At 41.9% G+C, this 16690-nt stretch overlaps 1 gene segment (V, D, J or C); it reads left to right on the top strand.

Annotated features, from left to right (window-relative positions):
• Positions 1 to 14952: 14952 nt before the first annotated feature.
• On the top strand, positions 14953 to 15532 carry LOC129526488 (immunoglobulin heavy variable 3-15-like). The segment is given in 2 exon segments: positions 14953 to 15028; positions 15132 to 15532. Coding segments are annotated over 2 exon segments (447 nt in total).
• The last annotated feature ends 1158 nt before the right edge of the window (positions 15533 to 16690 follow it).

Genomic DNA, 16690 nt, shown 5'->3' with positions numbered 1-16690 from the left:
AGAAATCCCACACAGAGTTTCTACTGGTGTACAACCTCATGGAGCTGTAAGAAGAAAGCCACTGCCCTCCAGAACCCAGAATGGTAGATCCACTGACAGCTTGCACCGTGTTTCTGGAAAAACCACATACACTCAATGCCAGCTCGTGAAAGCAGCCAGGAGGGAGACTGTGCCCTGCAAAAGTTTTTTAAAACTTTTCATTTGAAAAGTTTTAAAAAAGTTCTGCCACAGGGGCAGAACTGCCCAAGACCATGGGAACCCACCTGTTACATCAGGTAACCTGGATTTGAGACATGGAGTCAAAGAAGATTATTTTGGAACATGAAAATTTGACTGCCCAGCTGGATTTCAGACTTGCATGGGGCCTGTAGTTTGGACCAATTTCTCCATTTGGAATGGCTGTATTTACACAATGCCTGAACTCCCATTCTTTCTAGGAAGTAACTGACTTGGTTTTTATTTTACAGGCTCATATGGAAGAGACTTGCCTCATCTCAAATGAGACCTTGGACTGTGGACTTTTGAGTTAAGGCTCAAATGAGTTAAGACTTTGGCACACTCTTGAACAGGCATGATTGGTTTTGAAATACGACAGCAATCATGACTCTAGAGGACCACATGTGAAGTGCAACAAGCAGGCGCAGAAGACAAGTAATTCGTGATTTCACTGCAGTGCATTAAAATGGTAGACTCACAGAAGTAGAACGGAATGTTGGTTACCAGGGGCTGGAGGGTTGGACTGGAAAAAGGGAGATTTTGGTCAAAGTGTAAAATGTTCCAGTTAGACAGAAGGAGTAAGTTGCAGTGTTCTAATGCACAAGATGGAAAATATGGCTGTGAATGCATTATATATTTCAAAATGGCTAAAACGTAAATGTTAAAATTTTTCCCAGTAAGAAATTATACAGGTCAGGAGCGGGGGCTCACACCTGTAATCCCAGCACTTTCGGAGGCTGACGTGGGTGGATCACAAGGTCAGGATTTCAAGACCGGACTGGCCAAGATGGTGAAACCATGTCTCCACTAAAAACACAAAAGTTAGCCAGGTGTGGTGTTGGGCGCCTGTAATCCCAGCTACTCGGGAGGCTGAGGCAGGAGAATTGCTCGAACCTGGGAAGCAAAGGCTGCAGTGACCGAGATCGCACTACTGCACTCCAGCCTGGGCGACAGAGTGAGACTCAGTCTCAAAAAAAAAAAAAAAAGAAATTACACATTTGTGAGGTGATGAATATGTTAAATAGCTTGATTAACAATTCCATAATGTATACATGTATCATAGCATGTGTGAAGGGACCTACCTGTATGAAGGTGAGGTGACCTGGTCACATGACAATGAGGTGACCTGGGGGATGTGTAAGGTTACCTGGGGGTATGTGTGAGGTGAACATGGGCTCATGTGAGGTGACCCAGGGTGCATGTATGGTGGCCTGGGTGCGTGTGAGGTTACCTGGACATGCATGAGGTGACACGGGGAACTCATGAGGTGACTTGGGCATGTATGATGTGACCTAAGGCATGTGTGAGGTGACCTGGGGAACGTGTGAGGTGACCTGGGGAATGTGTGAGGTGACATGAGGGACATGTGAGGTGACCTGGGGAATGTGTGAGGTGACCTGGGGAATGTGTGAGGTGACCTGGGGAATGTGTGAGGTGACCTGGGGGATGTGTGAGGAGACCTGGGGGATGTGTGAGGAGACATTGGGAATGTGTGAGGTGACCTAAGGCATGTGTGAGGTGACCTGGGGAACGTGTGAGGTGACCTGTGGGACGTGTGAGGTGACCTGTGGGACGTGTGAGGTGACCTGTGGGACGTGTGAGGTGATGTGGGGAACGTGTGAGGTGACCTGGGGAATGTGTGAGGTGACCTGGGGGATGTGTGAGGTGACGTGGGGAATGTGTGAGGTGACCTGGGGAATGTGTGAGGTGACGTGGGGAATGTGTGAGGTGACCTGGGGAATGTGTGAGGTGACGTGGGGAATGTGTGAGGTGACCTGGGGAATGTGTGAGGTGACCTGGGGAATGTGTGAGGTGACCTGTGGGACGTGTGAGGTGATGTGGGGAATGTGTGAGGTGACCTGGGGAACGTGTGAGGTGACCTGGGGGATGTGTGAGGTGACGTGGGGATGTGTGAGGTGATGTGGGGATGTGTGAGGTGATGTGGGGAACGTGTGAGGTGACCTGGGGAATGTGTGAGGTGACCTGGGGAACGTGTGAGGTGACCTGTGGGACGTGTGAGGTGATGTGGGGAATGTGTGAGGTGACCTGGGGAACGTGTGAGGTGACCTGTGGGACGTGTGAGGTGACGTGGGGAATGTGTGAGGTGACCTGTGGGACGTGTGAGGTGACGTGGGGAATGTGTGAGGTGACCTGGGGAACGTGTGAGGTGACCTGGGGAACGTGTGAGGTTACCTGGGAAATGTGTGAGGTGACCTGCGGGATGTGTAAAGTGACATTGGGGATGTGTGAGGTGCCTCAGAGCACATGTGAGGTGACCTTGGGGATGTGCAAGGTCACACTGTGTGAGTGTGAGGTCATGTGGGATATTTCAAGCTTTGTAAGGAAAGCCTGCAACAATATGTGGCTCTAGAAGCTTCACACTGCAACACTGTTAATGCGCACATCCTCAAGGAACTCTAAATGCTTCCAGGTTAGCTTAAATGCCATGGAGTGACAGCTGCCCCAGGTATACTCATATATGCATCCTGGGTCTCCCTATCAACCCCTGTCCTCAAATTTTCAGTTCATGTTTGCTCCATGATATCAACTCTGATATGCTGAGGATTTTTTTTTCTTTTATCTGCAGTTGTTCAGGTTTGCTCTTTCACTCTCATTACTCTGGGCTCAGTCCTCTCCTCGGGTGTCCCATTCAGAGCTTGCTATGTAATAGAGGACATGCAAATAGGACCCTCCCTTTTCTGATGAAAAGCAGCCCAGCCGTGAACCTGCAGCCCCGGGAGAGAAGCCCCAGCCCTGGGATTCTCAGGTGTTTCTATTGGGTCAACAGCAATAAACAAATTACCATGGAATTTGGGCTAGGCTGGGTTTTTCTTGCTGCTATTTTAAAAGGTAATTCATGGAGAACTAAGGATATTGAGTGTGAGGGGACATGAGTGACAGAACAGTGGCTATGTGTGGCAGTTTCTGACCAGGATGTCTCTGTGTTTGCAGGTGTGCAGTGTGAGGTGCAGCTGGTGGAGTCTGGGGGAGGCTTGGTCCAGCCTGGGGGGGTCCCTGAGACTCTCCTGTGCAGCCTCTGGATTCACCTTCAGTAACAGTGACATGAACTGGGTCCTCTAGGCTCCAGGAAAGGGGCTGGAGTGCGTCTCGGGTATTAGTTGGAATGGCGGTAGGATGCACTATGTGGACTCCGTGAAGGGCCAATTTACCATCTCCAGAGACAATTCCAGGAAGTCCCTGTATCTGCAAAAGAACAGACAGAGAGCCAAGGACATGGCCGTGTATTACTGTGTGAGAAATCCTGTGAGGGGACACAAGTGTGAGCCCAGACACAAACCTCCTGCAGGAACGTTGGGGGAAATCAGCTGCAGGGGGCGCTCAGGACCCACTCATCAGAGTCAACCCCAGAGCAGGTTCACATGGAGGCTGGGGTTTGTTTCCTGTCAGGATTTGGGACTTCCTCTGCTTCTGACAGTTTCTCTAGGGAAACTCTTTAATTTTAGATTTCTGTGCCCACCAATGTCATCTCTACATATTTTTTTTAATCATTGTAATATGAGGACTCATTCTCACATGCACAATATGTACATTGCCACCTACAGGAATGATAACTCCTCAACCATGGGCACCAGCATCAGAGTCGTGAGGAAGCTCAGGGGTGCCTGGTGAGTCTTCTCCAGTCAGACTCAGGACAGGAACCTCAGTGGGATTCCCTGACTAGAATGGCTTTTAGGGATTTTGATTACAGCCAAGAGAGAGGCTGGAGCAGGTTCAGTGTCATGTAGGACCTCACAGGTTTTATGTATGACATTTCTCCTGAAAATAAAGTATTCAAATGAGTATCAGCACTGATCTGGTGCTTCCTGACTTTCATTTTTAGTGGTTCTCGCTTTTCCATTTGCTTTTCCTGCTTTCTGGAAAAAAGGATGTTGTCCCTGTGGTCTAAATCCTGGGGCTCAAGCCCTTTCCCTGGAGCTTAGGTGGGGCTCAGGCTGTGACTCCTGCAGCCCTTGGGAGAGGCTGCTGAGACTTTCTTCTCTCTCATTGGTCAGGACACTTCACTCTGTTTTCTGGAGACACATCTGGGAATGCATGTGGCCATTAGGAATGAGGGCATAAGCTTCTTTGGTCAAAATGGGGTGAGGATGTGGAATTGATCCTGTGCTGTGTAAACTGTCACAGAGTCACCTTCTTCACCGGTAGTGTTAGAAGAGCCTGTAAAAGTTGTCGGAATCCAACTGGAGTCCCTTGTGTTCAAACCCTGACAAATGGAGCTGGGGAAGGCCATTTATGGAAGCTTCTCATGCACATACCCCTGAGAACAAGACCTAGCTTTATAACACACCAAAAAACCACAAATTGAACAAAGGCAACCACAACAGTAAAAGAATTACTTATATCCCTAAGAACAAGAGCTAGCTTTATAACACTCAGAATAACCACAACTGTGCACAAAGATAACCACAACAACAAAATAATTATTTATATCCCTAACAACAAGAGCTAGCTTTGTAACACTCGGAAAGGCCACAATCTTGCACAAGGCAACCACAACAATAAAATAATTACTTCTGTGAAAATATCTGCACAGCAACTGCCTGTCCAACCTTACACTGATGTCAACCTTGTTATTGATGCTTCTAGCCTGTGATCGTTCTCATCAAAATGTCATTCAGATGCTGCGTATGACAAAAATTGTGTTTTTCAGTGCACTCATGTTCTAGTAAAGCTCTCAGAGACCCTCTCCTTCACCTGTGCTGCCTCTGGATTTCCGATCATAACCAGTACTTCCTCCTGGAGCTGGATCTGCCAGCGCCCAGGGAAGGAGCTGAAGTGGGTCAGGTGTGTAGGTCATGAGGAAGCACACAGTACAACCCACTTCTCAAGAGGCCAGTCACCACCTCCAGATCCACATTCAGAAAGCAGTTTTTCCTACAGCTGAGCTACCTGTGCAATGAGTACACCACCATGGATTTTTATACAAAAGACACAGAGGGGGAAGTCATTGTGAGGCCAGACACAAACTTCCCTGCAGGGAAGCTCAGGACACCAGGGGGTGCTCAGGTCACCAAGGGGCGCTCAGGACACATCAAGGCAGGTGCAAGAGGGGAAAAAGGTGCTGGAGGTGGGGTTTTTCATCACTGGCATATTTTACTCTCCACCATATTTATTCTGATGTATATTATTGTGTTATTAGACAATGATATTTATGTAAATAGATAGCCATACGAAGGTGCACCACGTTGTCCTCTCCATCTAATGTGGACCTTGTCCTTTAGGACTAAGTCCTTGTATATATTTGAGCACCTCATAAATTATGGTCAATTATGTAGGATCTCTCACTTTTTCTGTGTCCCTTCCTCCCTTCTCTCTCACACACAAACTGACACACACAAAGAGCTCTACAACTTTAATTACCTGATGTGTTGAAGAAAATTTATTGAATTGCAGCTTTTTCAGTTTAACTGCTGTTCACATTGATGTAGGAATAAGAACATTGTCTTTCTCAACTGTGTAGTTCTCTAAGCTGAGTAGCACCTTTCTTTATAATACCCAGATACTGAAAGCAATCCAAATATTGATCAGCAGGTTAAGCAGTAAACACTTGGTTCTAAATTCGTTCACTTGAATAATACCCACTGTTCAAACAAGTACTGCTGGAAATGCGCAACAAGGCTAAATTCACAAGTACTTATGACGAGTAACATAAACCAAAAAATACAAGTACATACATACAGTTCCACTTTTATAAATTCTATAAAATGAAAACTAATCTAAAGTTACATAATGAAAACCAGTAGTTGGCCGTGGTCATGGTATGAGAAGGGAAGGTGTAAGAAGTGGAAATTACAGGACAACAAGAGGAAATTTTGAGGATAATTTTTTCTGTATTGAGAAAAGTTATGGTTATGTCATTATTTGTTAAATTGTACACATTAAGGGAAGATTGTTACTTTCTAATTTCAACATTAAAATACTACAAATTTAAACATATATAATTTGGTAGAAAAGAATTTAGAGATGGATAAAATATATGAGAAATAAAAAAGAAAATGTCAGAACGATGGCATAAGGACTTCGATCATCAAACTAAAGAAATCTTAAATTTCTCAACACAGAATTAAAGATTCATAAAACCAGCTCCTGGATCATTGATTTTTTGGAATTGATTTTCATGTCTTTATCTCCTTCAGTTCTGTTCTGATCTTAGTTATTTCTTCTCTTCTGCTAGCTTTTGAATTTGCTCTTGCTTCTCTAGTTCTTTTAATTTTGATGTTAAGGTGTCAGTTTTAGATCTTTCCTGCTTTCTCTTGTAGGCATCTAGTGCTATAAATTTCCCTCTACACACTGCTTTAAATGTGTCCCAGAGATTCTCATATGTTGTGTCTTTGTTCTCATTGGTTTCAAAGATCATCTTTATTTCTGCCTTCATTTATTTACCCAGTAGACACTCAGGAACAGGTTTTTCAGTTTCCATGTAGTTGTGCAGTTCTGAGTGAATTTCTTCATCCTGAGTTCTAATTTGATTATTGCACTGTGGTCTGAGAGACTGTTTGTTATGATTTCTGTTCTTTTGCATTTGGCAAGGAGTGTATTACTTCCAATTATGTGGTCAGTTTTAGAATATGTGTGATGAGTTGCTGAGAAGAATGTATATTCTGTTGACTTGGGGTGGAGAGTTCTGTAGATATCTATTAGGTCTGCTTGGTCCAGAGCTGACTTCAAGTCCTGAATATCCTTGTTAATTTTCTGTCTCGTTGATCTGTCTAATATTGACAGTGGGGAGTTAAAGTCTCCCACTCTTGTGTGGGAGTCTAAGTCTCTTTGTAGGTCTCTAAGGACTTCCTTTATGAATCTGGGTGCTCCTGTATTTGGTGCATATATATTTAGGATATTTAGCTCTTCTTGTTGCATTGATCCCTTTACCATTATGCAGTGCCTTTCTTTGTCTCTTTTGATCTTTTTTGGCTTAAAATGTTTTATCAGAGATTAGGATTGCAACTCCTGCTTTTGTTTATTGTTGTTGTTGTTTTTTTTTTTTGCTTTCAATTTGCTTGGTAAATATTCCTCCATCCCTTTATTTTGAGCCTATGTGTGTCTTTGCATATGAGATGGGTCTCCTGAATACAGCACATAAACAAAATAGATAGACAGTTAGCCATATTAATAAAGAAGAAAAGAGAGAAGAATCAAATAGATGCAATAAAAAGTAATATAGGGGATATCACTACTGATCCCACCGAAATACAAACTACCATCAGAGAATACTATAAAAACCTCTATGCGAATACAGTAGAAAATCTAGAAGAAATGGATAAATGCCTGGACACATACACCGTCCCAAGTCTAAATCAGGAAGAAGTTGAATCCCTGAATAGAACAATAACAAATTCTGAAATTGAGGCAGTAATTAATAGCGTACCAACCAGAAAAAGTCCAGGACCAGATGGATTCACAGCCAAATTCTATCAGAGGTACAAAGAGGAACTGTTACCATTCCTTCTGAAACTATTTCAAACAATAGAAAAAGAGGTGGCCGAGTGCGGTGGCTCAAGCCTGTAATCCCAGCACTTTGGGAGGCCGAGGCGGGTGGATCACGAGGTCAGGAGATCGAGACCATCCTGGCTAACAAGGTGAAACCCCATCTCTACTAAAAAATACAAAAAAAAAACTTAGCCGGCTGTGGTGGCGGGCGCCTGTAGTCCCAGCTACTCGGGAGGCTGAAGCAGGAGAATGGCGTGAACCCGGGAGGCGGAGCTTGCAGTGAGCCGAGATGGCGCCACTGCACTCCAGCCTGGGGGACAGAGCGAGACTCCGTCTCCAAAAAAAAAAAAAAAAAGGAAAAAGAAAAAGAGGGGCTCCTCCCTAACTCTTTTTATGAAGCCAGCATCATCCTGATACCAAAACCTGGCAGAGACATAACAAAAAAAAAAAAAGTTCAGGCCAATATCCCTGATGAACATCAATGCACCAATTCTCAATAAAATACTGGCAAAACGAATCCAGCAGCACATCAAAAAGCTTATCCACCATGATCAAGTCGGCTTCATCCCTGGGATGCAAGGCTGGTTCAACACATGCAAATCAATAAATGTAATCCATCACATAAACAGAACCAATGACAGAAACCACATGATTATCTCAATAGATGCAGAAAAGGACTTCAACAAAATTCAACACCCCTTCATGCTAAAAAATCAATACTCTAGGTATCCATGGAATGTATCTCAAAATAATAAGAGCTATTTATGGCAAACCCACAGCCAATATCGTATAGAATGGGTAAAAACTGGAAGCATTTACTTTGAAAACCAGCACAAGACAACGATGCCTCTCTCACCACTCCAATTCAACATAGTATTGAGAGATCTGGCCAGGGTAATCAGGCAAGAGAAAGAAATAAATTGTATAAAAATAGGAAAAGAGGAAGTCAGATTGTCTCTGTGTGCAGATGACAGGATCGTATATTTAGAAAACCCCATCATCTCAGCCCAAAATCTCCTTAAGCTGATAAGCAACTTCAGCAAAGTCTCAGGATACAAAATCAATGTGCAAAAATCACAAGCATTTCTATAGCCCAATAACAGAAACACAGAGAGCCAAATCATGAGTGAACTCCCACTCAAAATTGCTACAAAGAAAATAAAATACCTAGGAATACAACTTACAAGGGATGTGAAGGATCTCTTCAGGGAGAACTACAAACCACTGCTCAAGGAAATAAGAGAGGACCCAAACAAACGGAAAAACATTCCATGCTCATGAATAGGAAGAATAAATATCATGAAAATGGCCATACTGCCCAAAGCAATTTATAGATTGAATGCTATCCCCATCAAACTACCAATGACTTTCTTCACAGAATTGGAAAAAACTATTTTAAATTTCATATGGAACCAAAAAATCCTGCATAGCCATGACAATCCTAAGCAAAAAAAAAAAAAAAAAAAAAAGCTGGAGGCATCATGCTACCTGACTTCAAACTATACTACAAGGCTACAGTAACTGAAACAGCATGGTACTGGTACCAAAACAGATATATAGACCAATGGAACAGAGCAGAGGCCTCCCAAATAACACCACACATCTACAACCATCTGATCTTTGACATTCTTGACACAAACAAACAATGAGGAAAGAATTCCAGAACTATTTAATAAGTGATGTTGGGAAAACTGACAAGCCATATACAGAAAATTGAAACTGGACCCCCTTCCTTACAGCTTATAGAAAAATTAACTCAAGATGGATGGAAGACTTATCAAGACCTGAAACCATAAAAGTCCTAGAAGAAAGTCTAGGCAATACCATTCAGGACACAGGCATGGGCAAAGACTTCAAGTCTGAAACACCAAAAGCAATGGCAACAAAAGCTAATACTGACAAATGAGATATAATTAAAGTAAAGTGCTTCTCCACAGCAAAAGAAACTATCATCAGAGTGAACAGGCAACCTACAGAATGGGAGAAAATTTTTGCAATCTATCCATCTGACAAAGGGCTAATATCCAGAATCTACAACAAATTTACAAGAAAAAAAAAACCATCAAAAAGTAGGTGAAGGATACGAACAGACATTTCTCGAAAGAAGACATTTATGCAGCCAAAAAAACATGAAAAAATCCTCCTCATCACTGGTTATTAGAGAAATGCAAATCAAAACCACAATGAGATACCATCTCACACCAGTTAGAATGGTGACCATTAAATAGGCAGGAAACAACAGATGCTGGAGAGGATGTGGAGAAATAGTAACATTTTTACACTGTTGGTGGGAGTGTAAATAAGTTCATCCATTGTGGAAGACAGTGTGGCGATTCCTCAAGGATCTAGAAGTAGAAATACCATTTGACCCAGCAATCCCATTACTTGGTATGTACCCCAAGGATTATAAGTCATTCTACTACAAAGACACATGCACCCGTGTGTTTATTGCGGCACTATTCCCAATAGCAAAGACTTGAAACCAACCCAAATGTCCATCAATAATAGACTGGATAAAGAAAATGTGGCACATATACACCATGAAATACTATGCAGCCATAAAAAAGGATGAGTTCATGTCCTTTGCAGGGACATGGATGAAGCCGAAAACCATCATTCTCAGCAAACTAACAGAAGAACAGAAAACCAGACACTGCTGTTCTCACTTGTAAGTGGTAGTTGAACCATGAGACCACATGGACACGGGGAGGGGAATATCACACACTGAGGCCTGTCGGGAGGTAAAAGGCTAGGGGAGGAATAGCATTAGGAGAAATACCTAAGGTAGATGGCAGGCTGATGGGTGCAGCAAACAACCATGGCGTGTGTATACCTATGTAACAAAACTGCACATTCTGCACAGGTACCCCAGAACGTAAAGTATAATTTAAAGAAAGGATTACATATTCCATTAAATATATATGAGAAATCAGAGACTCCTGAATATACACATGAATACACGCTGGGTCTACCTATATTTTTAGGGAAACACTAGAATACAGCAAAACGATGTCATGATTTTATTAAAAATGGGGGTTTATCAAACCACACCACGCATGTCCAGCTCTGTCCTGGAGTTGGTTCAGGGAACAGGTGGGTCGTGTGTTTAGCAGCCATGACAACAAGCTCACAGCATCAGTTCTAGTTGACACCTCAAAAAGGCGAAGGGATCTCAACTAAAATGTCAGGTGGATGTCACATCTGTGGGTGCTGCATACTCCCTCGATGTGAATATGGAAAAGTTAATTACCTCTTGAGGCGTCTGTTGAGATTAGTGCTGGTCTCTCAGGAACACCCAAAATGGCTCGATAGAGCCAGAAAGCAGACTGGCTCAGGGTTTTTGTGATGGTTTCATGGTGGGTCAGAGTGAGGCTTCCCACTCACAGGAAAGGGATTGTACAGTGCGAAACACCCACTGGTGTCAAATGAGGAAGCTTCTGCGATTCCTAACTAGATTCATATTGTGTGATAAAAGACACACAATAGACATAACTTCATGGTTGGATATCACAAAATGCTGTTAAAAGATGTGGTAAAAAGGCAACTTTAAATTTTTAGTCGTTGGAGTGCGAATAACACAAAAATCATTTTCCATATTTTGTAACACATGCATGCAATAGGACAAAGGTATGTGATGAGGGTAAAATCTCGAAAGTGTGAATCTTCCAGCTACCAAGTCATAGGGTAATAACCGATGTGTGCTGAGGGAGGAAACCATCATGCCACAGTGCTAATGGTATAACACTTGGTGAAGAGAGTTCAATATTTTATTGAAGTTTTCATAACTTTTATTTGAAGATGCCATTTTTCAACATATTCAGATGATTGTGAGTGCCATTGATTCTGTATCATATGAACAATGGCAATAGCTTCCATGTTTACATAATATTAAAAACCACGTTAAGACTGAATATTTGGTGTAATGGTGCATCACATTATTCTAGCTTCCATACTAGTTGTTTCATTTGTTTGTTTTCTCCTTTGTTGGCATTTGGTTTCGAATTCATATGTCAGGTCTCTAGAATGTAGGAATTTATTTAAAAGTGTCTTTTTTTTTTTGTCCATTTTGATGGGGCTTCCAGGAGACTTAAGAACCTCCTCTGCTTACAACACATTTTAAAATTACACACTAATGTAGAACATCTGTATTTAATCCTGGTTTTTAGTTAATTGACAAGCTCTAATAAGAGAAGTAACTCCTCCATTCTGGGCTGATTTTACATCAGGTATAGGAATATATCCTAGGTGAAAGTTTGTACCAGTAATATGAATTATTAGGTAATAACCTCCACCTTTATGATTTAGGTGTTATTCATCAAGAAATAGTATTAAATCAGGAGTCTCAATGAAAGTATTACTTAAGGGATATACAGAATATGTTGCTAATCTACATAAAACAGATGTGAACACACTCTTAGTATCCAGCCAGGTTTCCTGTCAACCACACAGTAACTTCGACTTCACTTGGGACTTGTTCTAATTTTCAAATTAGTTACTTATTAATCTTAATGCTTCTAGATATTATGTGTGACTATTTTAGCAGAGAGTGAAGAAGGACAACCTAGGCTGACTACACAATGAGGAAAATCACAACCTGATGAAACAGGAAGCCTCTGGAAGTGAGTGGCTCCAGGATTGAATAATTTGACAGCTCATGTGCCCAGGAAGTTTCTTTTCTCAATTTTCCACACTGATGCATCCAGAAAGTCAGCTTCACCCCCCAGGTGACTCCCATCATGCAGTTACGTGGTGACAATATTCCCATGGTCACATACATATTTTATATATTGGCTGGAAAAGGGGCAGAGACAGTTCTGCAATTCTCTGAAGGACCAGAAACACCTGAACAGACCACCTCCCCTGCCCCCATGACTAGAACTGCACCACGTGCCCACATGGACACTCATCCCTGATGGGGATAATAAGACTCCATTGATGAGGCCGACTATTATAGCATATAAATTAGTAAAGACTGATATAAAGGTTTCAACAACTAATTGAAGTCTGTTCTTCTATGCCCACCAGAGACTACAGATGCTCCAGTGATATCTTGTTTTTCTTTGCTGCGTGATTGTGTCTCTTCTCTTTGTTCCATCCTCCAGAGAATCTCTTTCAGCTCCCACAGGTGCATTCCTCTGTTATATGTAACTGACAACTGATAAATTAGTGGAAGCCCTTACACTGAAGGAAGAGTCTCTGACCTCATCTCGGTCCATATTCCTAGAAAGGCATTGTGCCCGTAAGTCTGGGTGTGACCTTCTGAGTGTTCCTGACCCTCCTCCAGATGAGATGCTCATCTGTGTGTTCTTGTCCCTTCCACTGGGATACAGCCCCCCTGTTTCCCCCAGGTGTTCCCTCCCACAACTCCAGTGTTCCCCATCAGTGTCATCACCTCCCAGATCTGCTGCCCTGCCCTGCAGACTAAAGCTCTGATTCCATAAGAAAGAGAGTTATGTCTCAACAGAACTTCGTGGCAGTGACCTCTGTTCCCATCTCAATTCCTGAGGGGTTGCACCTGTGCCCCTAGTGTACTGGTTTTGGTGGTTCCCCTGCAAAGTAATTTTTAGATCTGTAGTGGATATAAGGGAGTCGAGTCTGAATGCCTTTCAAAAATGGGGACTCTTGTTCTCTCCTAGACAGACACTTTGGGAAAGGAAGATTTTGTGACTGCCCCTTTTTTGGGGAAAGGGATTCAAGAGGATAGAAAAGCTCTTCAGTATGTGGTCCCTTAGAATTTCAAACTACAACAAGCTAACCATATTCAATTTCAAGCAATCCCATATATATTTGTATTTTTATCTTTAACAGCCTATATTTCATATGCCAGACTCTGCCTTAGGTAATCTCATATGCTGGCTTTGTTACTCTCTACAAGAACTTGCTTCTTGTTAAATTTAAGATTTTTTTTAACTTCAGTTATCCTAAGCATTCAGAAATTTGCAAAATTTCATCTTGACTGTTTATCTGTTATTGTTGATGTAGTTGTAAGAAATAAAGAAAATATATTCCTCATTTATGTACATTTTCAAGTTGAGTAGCAGATTTTTAGTACTACCAGAGTAATACAATAATTTGAACATTGTTAAGCTGCTTAACAGAAAATCAAATTATGGTAAATTTGTTCAATGGAATACTACACAACATTTATAATAAATAATTGTCTGATACATGCAACAAGAAGGTAAAATATCTAAGTATTTTTGCTGAGTAAAATAAACCATACAAATGAGAAGATTTACCACATAATTTCATTTATATAAATTCTGGAAAATAAAAACTGAACTTAAGCAATATAACAACAAGGTAAAATATCTAAGTATTGATGTTCAGGAAAATAAAGCAAACAAATAAGAATATGTACTATGTTATTCCATTTTAATAAATTCTGATAAATTAAATTGAATCTACAGCAATATAAAGAAGATCAGAATTTACCATTTGGGGAAACGGTAGAAGAAGGGAAGAGGAAAGGAGGAGGAATATGGAAGAATGAGAGGGAAATTTTGAGAATTTTCTGGTTCACCTTGATAACTAGGATGGTTACATCAGGTTTATCAATTGTACACTTTAAATATGTGAAGTTTATTATCAGTAAACTGAAATTTATAAAATTTATTACCAGCAAACAAATGAAAACTTGCACAAGAAATAAGTGATATAAAGATAGAAAAAATATTAAATTTCAGAAACACCTAATAATTTATCTTCGTGAACCCTAGTTCTCACCATATTATTAGGTGAATGCTAGAATGCAGCAAAATTACACATGTTCTCAATACAGAAAGTGGGTTTCACAAACCACACTAGGCATGCCCAGCTCTGTCCTGGAGTTGGGTTAGGGAGTAATATAGTGCCAGTGGATGAGGAGCACAGGCCCAGATACTGGGGCTCACTAACCTCGAGTATGAGCTCTTAGATACATACAAAGCCCCTCCACGTATGGGTTTACTTCGCCATCTGTAAATCGAGAAACCATTGACCCCTAAAAATATGATTTACACAAATATGTAAAAATGTAAGAGAGTGATTAGTGCAAAGTGTTTATCACAGCACAATTTCCTAATAAGACAGCAAGTTTTCCAAACACCATCATTGTCATCAGATTCTTGCAGGGCATCATTACCTTATCTGGGCACTGCCCTCTGCTCAGGTGTCCCACCCCAGAGCTTGCTATATAGTAGGTGACATGCAAATAGGGCCCTCCCTCTCCTGATGAAAACCAGCCCAGTCCTGACCCTGCAGCTCTGGGAGAGGAGCCCCAGCCTTGGAATTCCCAAGTGTTTTCATTCAGTGATCAGGACTGAACACACAGGAATCACCATGGAGTTTGTGCTGAGCTGGGTTTTCCTTGCTGCTATTTTAAAAGGTAATTTACGGAGAGCTAGAGAGATTGAGTGTGAGTGGACATGAGTGAGAGAAACAGTGGATATGTGTGGCAGTTTCTGACCTTAGTGTCTCTGTGTTTGCAGGTGTCCAGTGTGAGGTGCAGCTGGTGGAGTCTGGGGGAGGCTTGGTACAGCCTGGGGGGTCCCTTAGACTCTCCTGTGCAGCCTCTGGATTCACTTTCAGTAACACCTGGATGAGCTGGGTCTGCCAGGCTCCGGGGAAGGGGCTGGAGTGGGTTGGCTGTATTAAAAGCAAAGCTAATGGTGGGACAACAGACTACGCTGCACCTGTGAAAGGCAGATTCACCATCTCAAGAGATGATTCAAAAAACACGCTGTATCTGCAAATGAACAGCCTGAAAACCGAGGACATGGCCGTGTATTACTGTACCACAGACACAGTGAGGAGAGGTCAGTGTAAGCCCAGACACAAACCTCCCTGCAGGGGCGCGTGGGGCAACCAGGGGGCCCTCGGGACCCACTGAGGACAGGACAGGTCCCAGGAGCAGGTGCCAGGAGAGGTTTCCTTTCTCCTCAGCTGGAAAAGTCACGTTTATCTTCGCAGGACTCTGGAGTCTTCTGGGCTGTGATATTTTGTTACTTATATTTATTATGAATTTTATCATTAATATTTAAATTTTAGTAATTATTAACATTCTACATATTATTATATTTTAAGTATATACTTTCAAGAAATAAACATTCCTAATTGTTTGCACTGATTCTTCCAGAGTTTTATTAACATTTGTTGACATCAGCAACTACATAGCTATAGGGACATAAATTTATACCCATAGAAAGATGTATAAATACACAGACCAATGCATGTATATGTAGGCATTCGTATTAAACATTACAATGAAATGATAAAAAAGTTTGAAAAAATCAAACTTAATTAACTACATTATTAAATTTTAATTATTAAATTATTACAGTAATTCTTAATTGATTTCCCGGATTTTCAATTGTTTACATAAATTGGTTTCTATTGGTTCATTTAAAATAGTACATCGGTCATTTTAAACAGCTAAGAGTAAATGTTAAATGTTGTCACAATAAAAGATAAAAATTTGAAGCAATGAATGATAATTATATCAGTTATTTCTTAATTATCTTAGTTATTTCATGTTGTATTCACAAATCATAACATTGTCCTTTACCTTGTACATATAAACAACCATAATTTGTAAATTTGCAATAAAATTTTTATTGTAATTTTTTATATTTATCCCAGATTATAATCTTTTTCTTCACTTCCAGATCTCACTGGATTGTCTCAAGGGCCCCATCCACACCGCTGACCCCTGATGGAAGGCTCTAGGCTGTGGCCGGGAGAGGCAGTCTCTTCTTCCAGAGCACATTCTGTTTGAGGGGGACATGTCATCTCTGCCCTTGAGGAGCCCCAGCTGATGGGGGAGCTTTTGCCCTTAGGAAGCTCTCAGTCTGATGGGGAAGACACTGCCCCTGCCCTCAGGAGGCTCTTGGTCTGAGAGGGGAGACATAATTCATTCTCTCTGAGTGCCCTCAGTCTGATGGGGGAGACACTGTCCCTGCCCTCAGGAGGCTCCCAGTCTGACGGGGGAATATTGGCTCTGTCCTCAGGAGCCCGGTCTAAGGAGGGTGGTTCAGCCCCACTCCTGAGG

The sequence above is a fragment of the Gorilla gorilla genome, chromosome 14, assembly GCF_029281585.2.
Source record: "Gorilla gorilla gorilla isolate KB3781 chromosome 14, NHGRI_mGorGor1-v2.1_pri, whole genome shotgun sequence".
Taxonomy (NCBI): Eukaryota; Metazoa; Chordata; class Mammalia; order Primates; family Hominidae; genus Gorilla; species Gorilla gorilla.
Note: the sequence above shows the minus strand (reverse complement) of the source record. Positions and strands in the feature narration are given on the sequence as shown.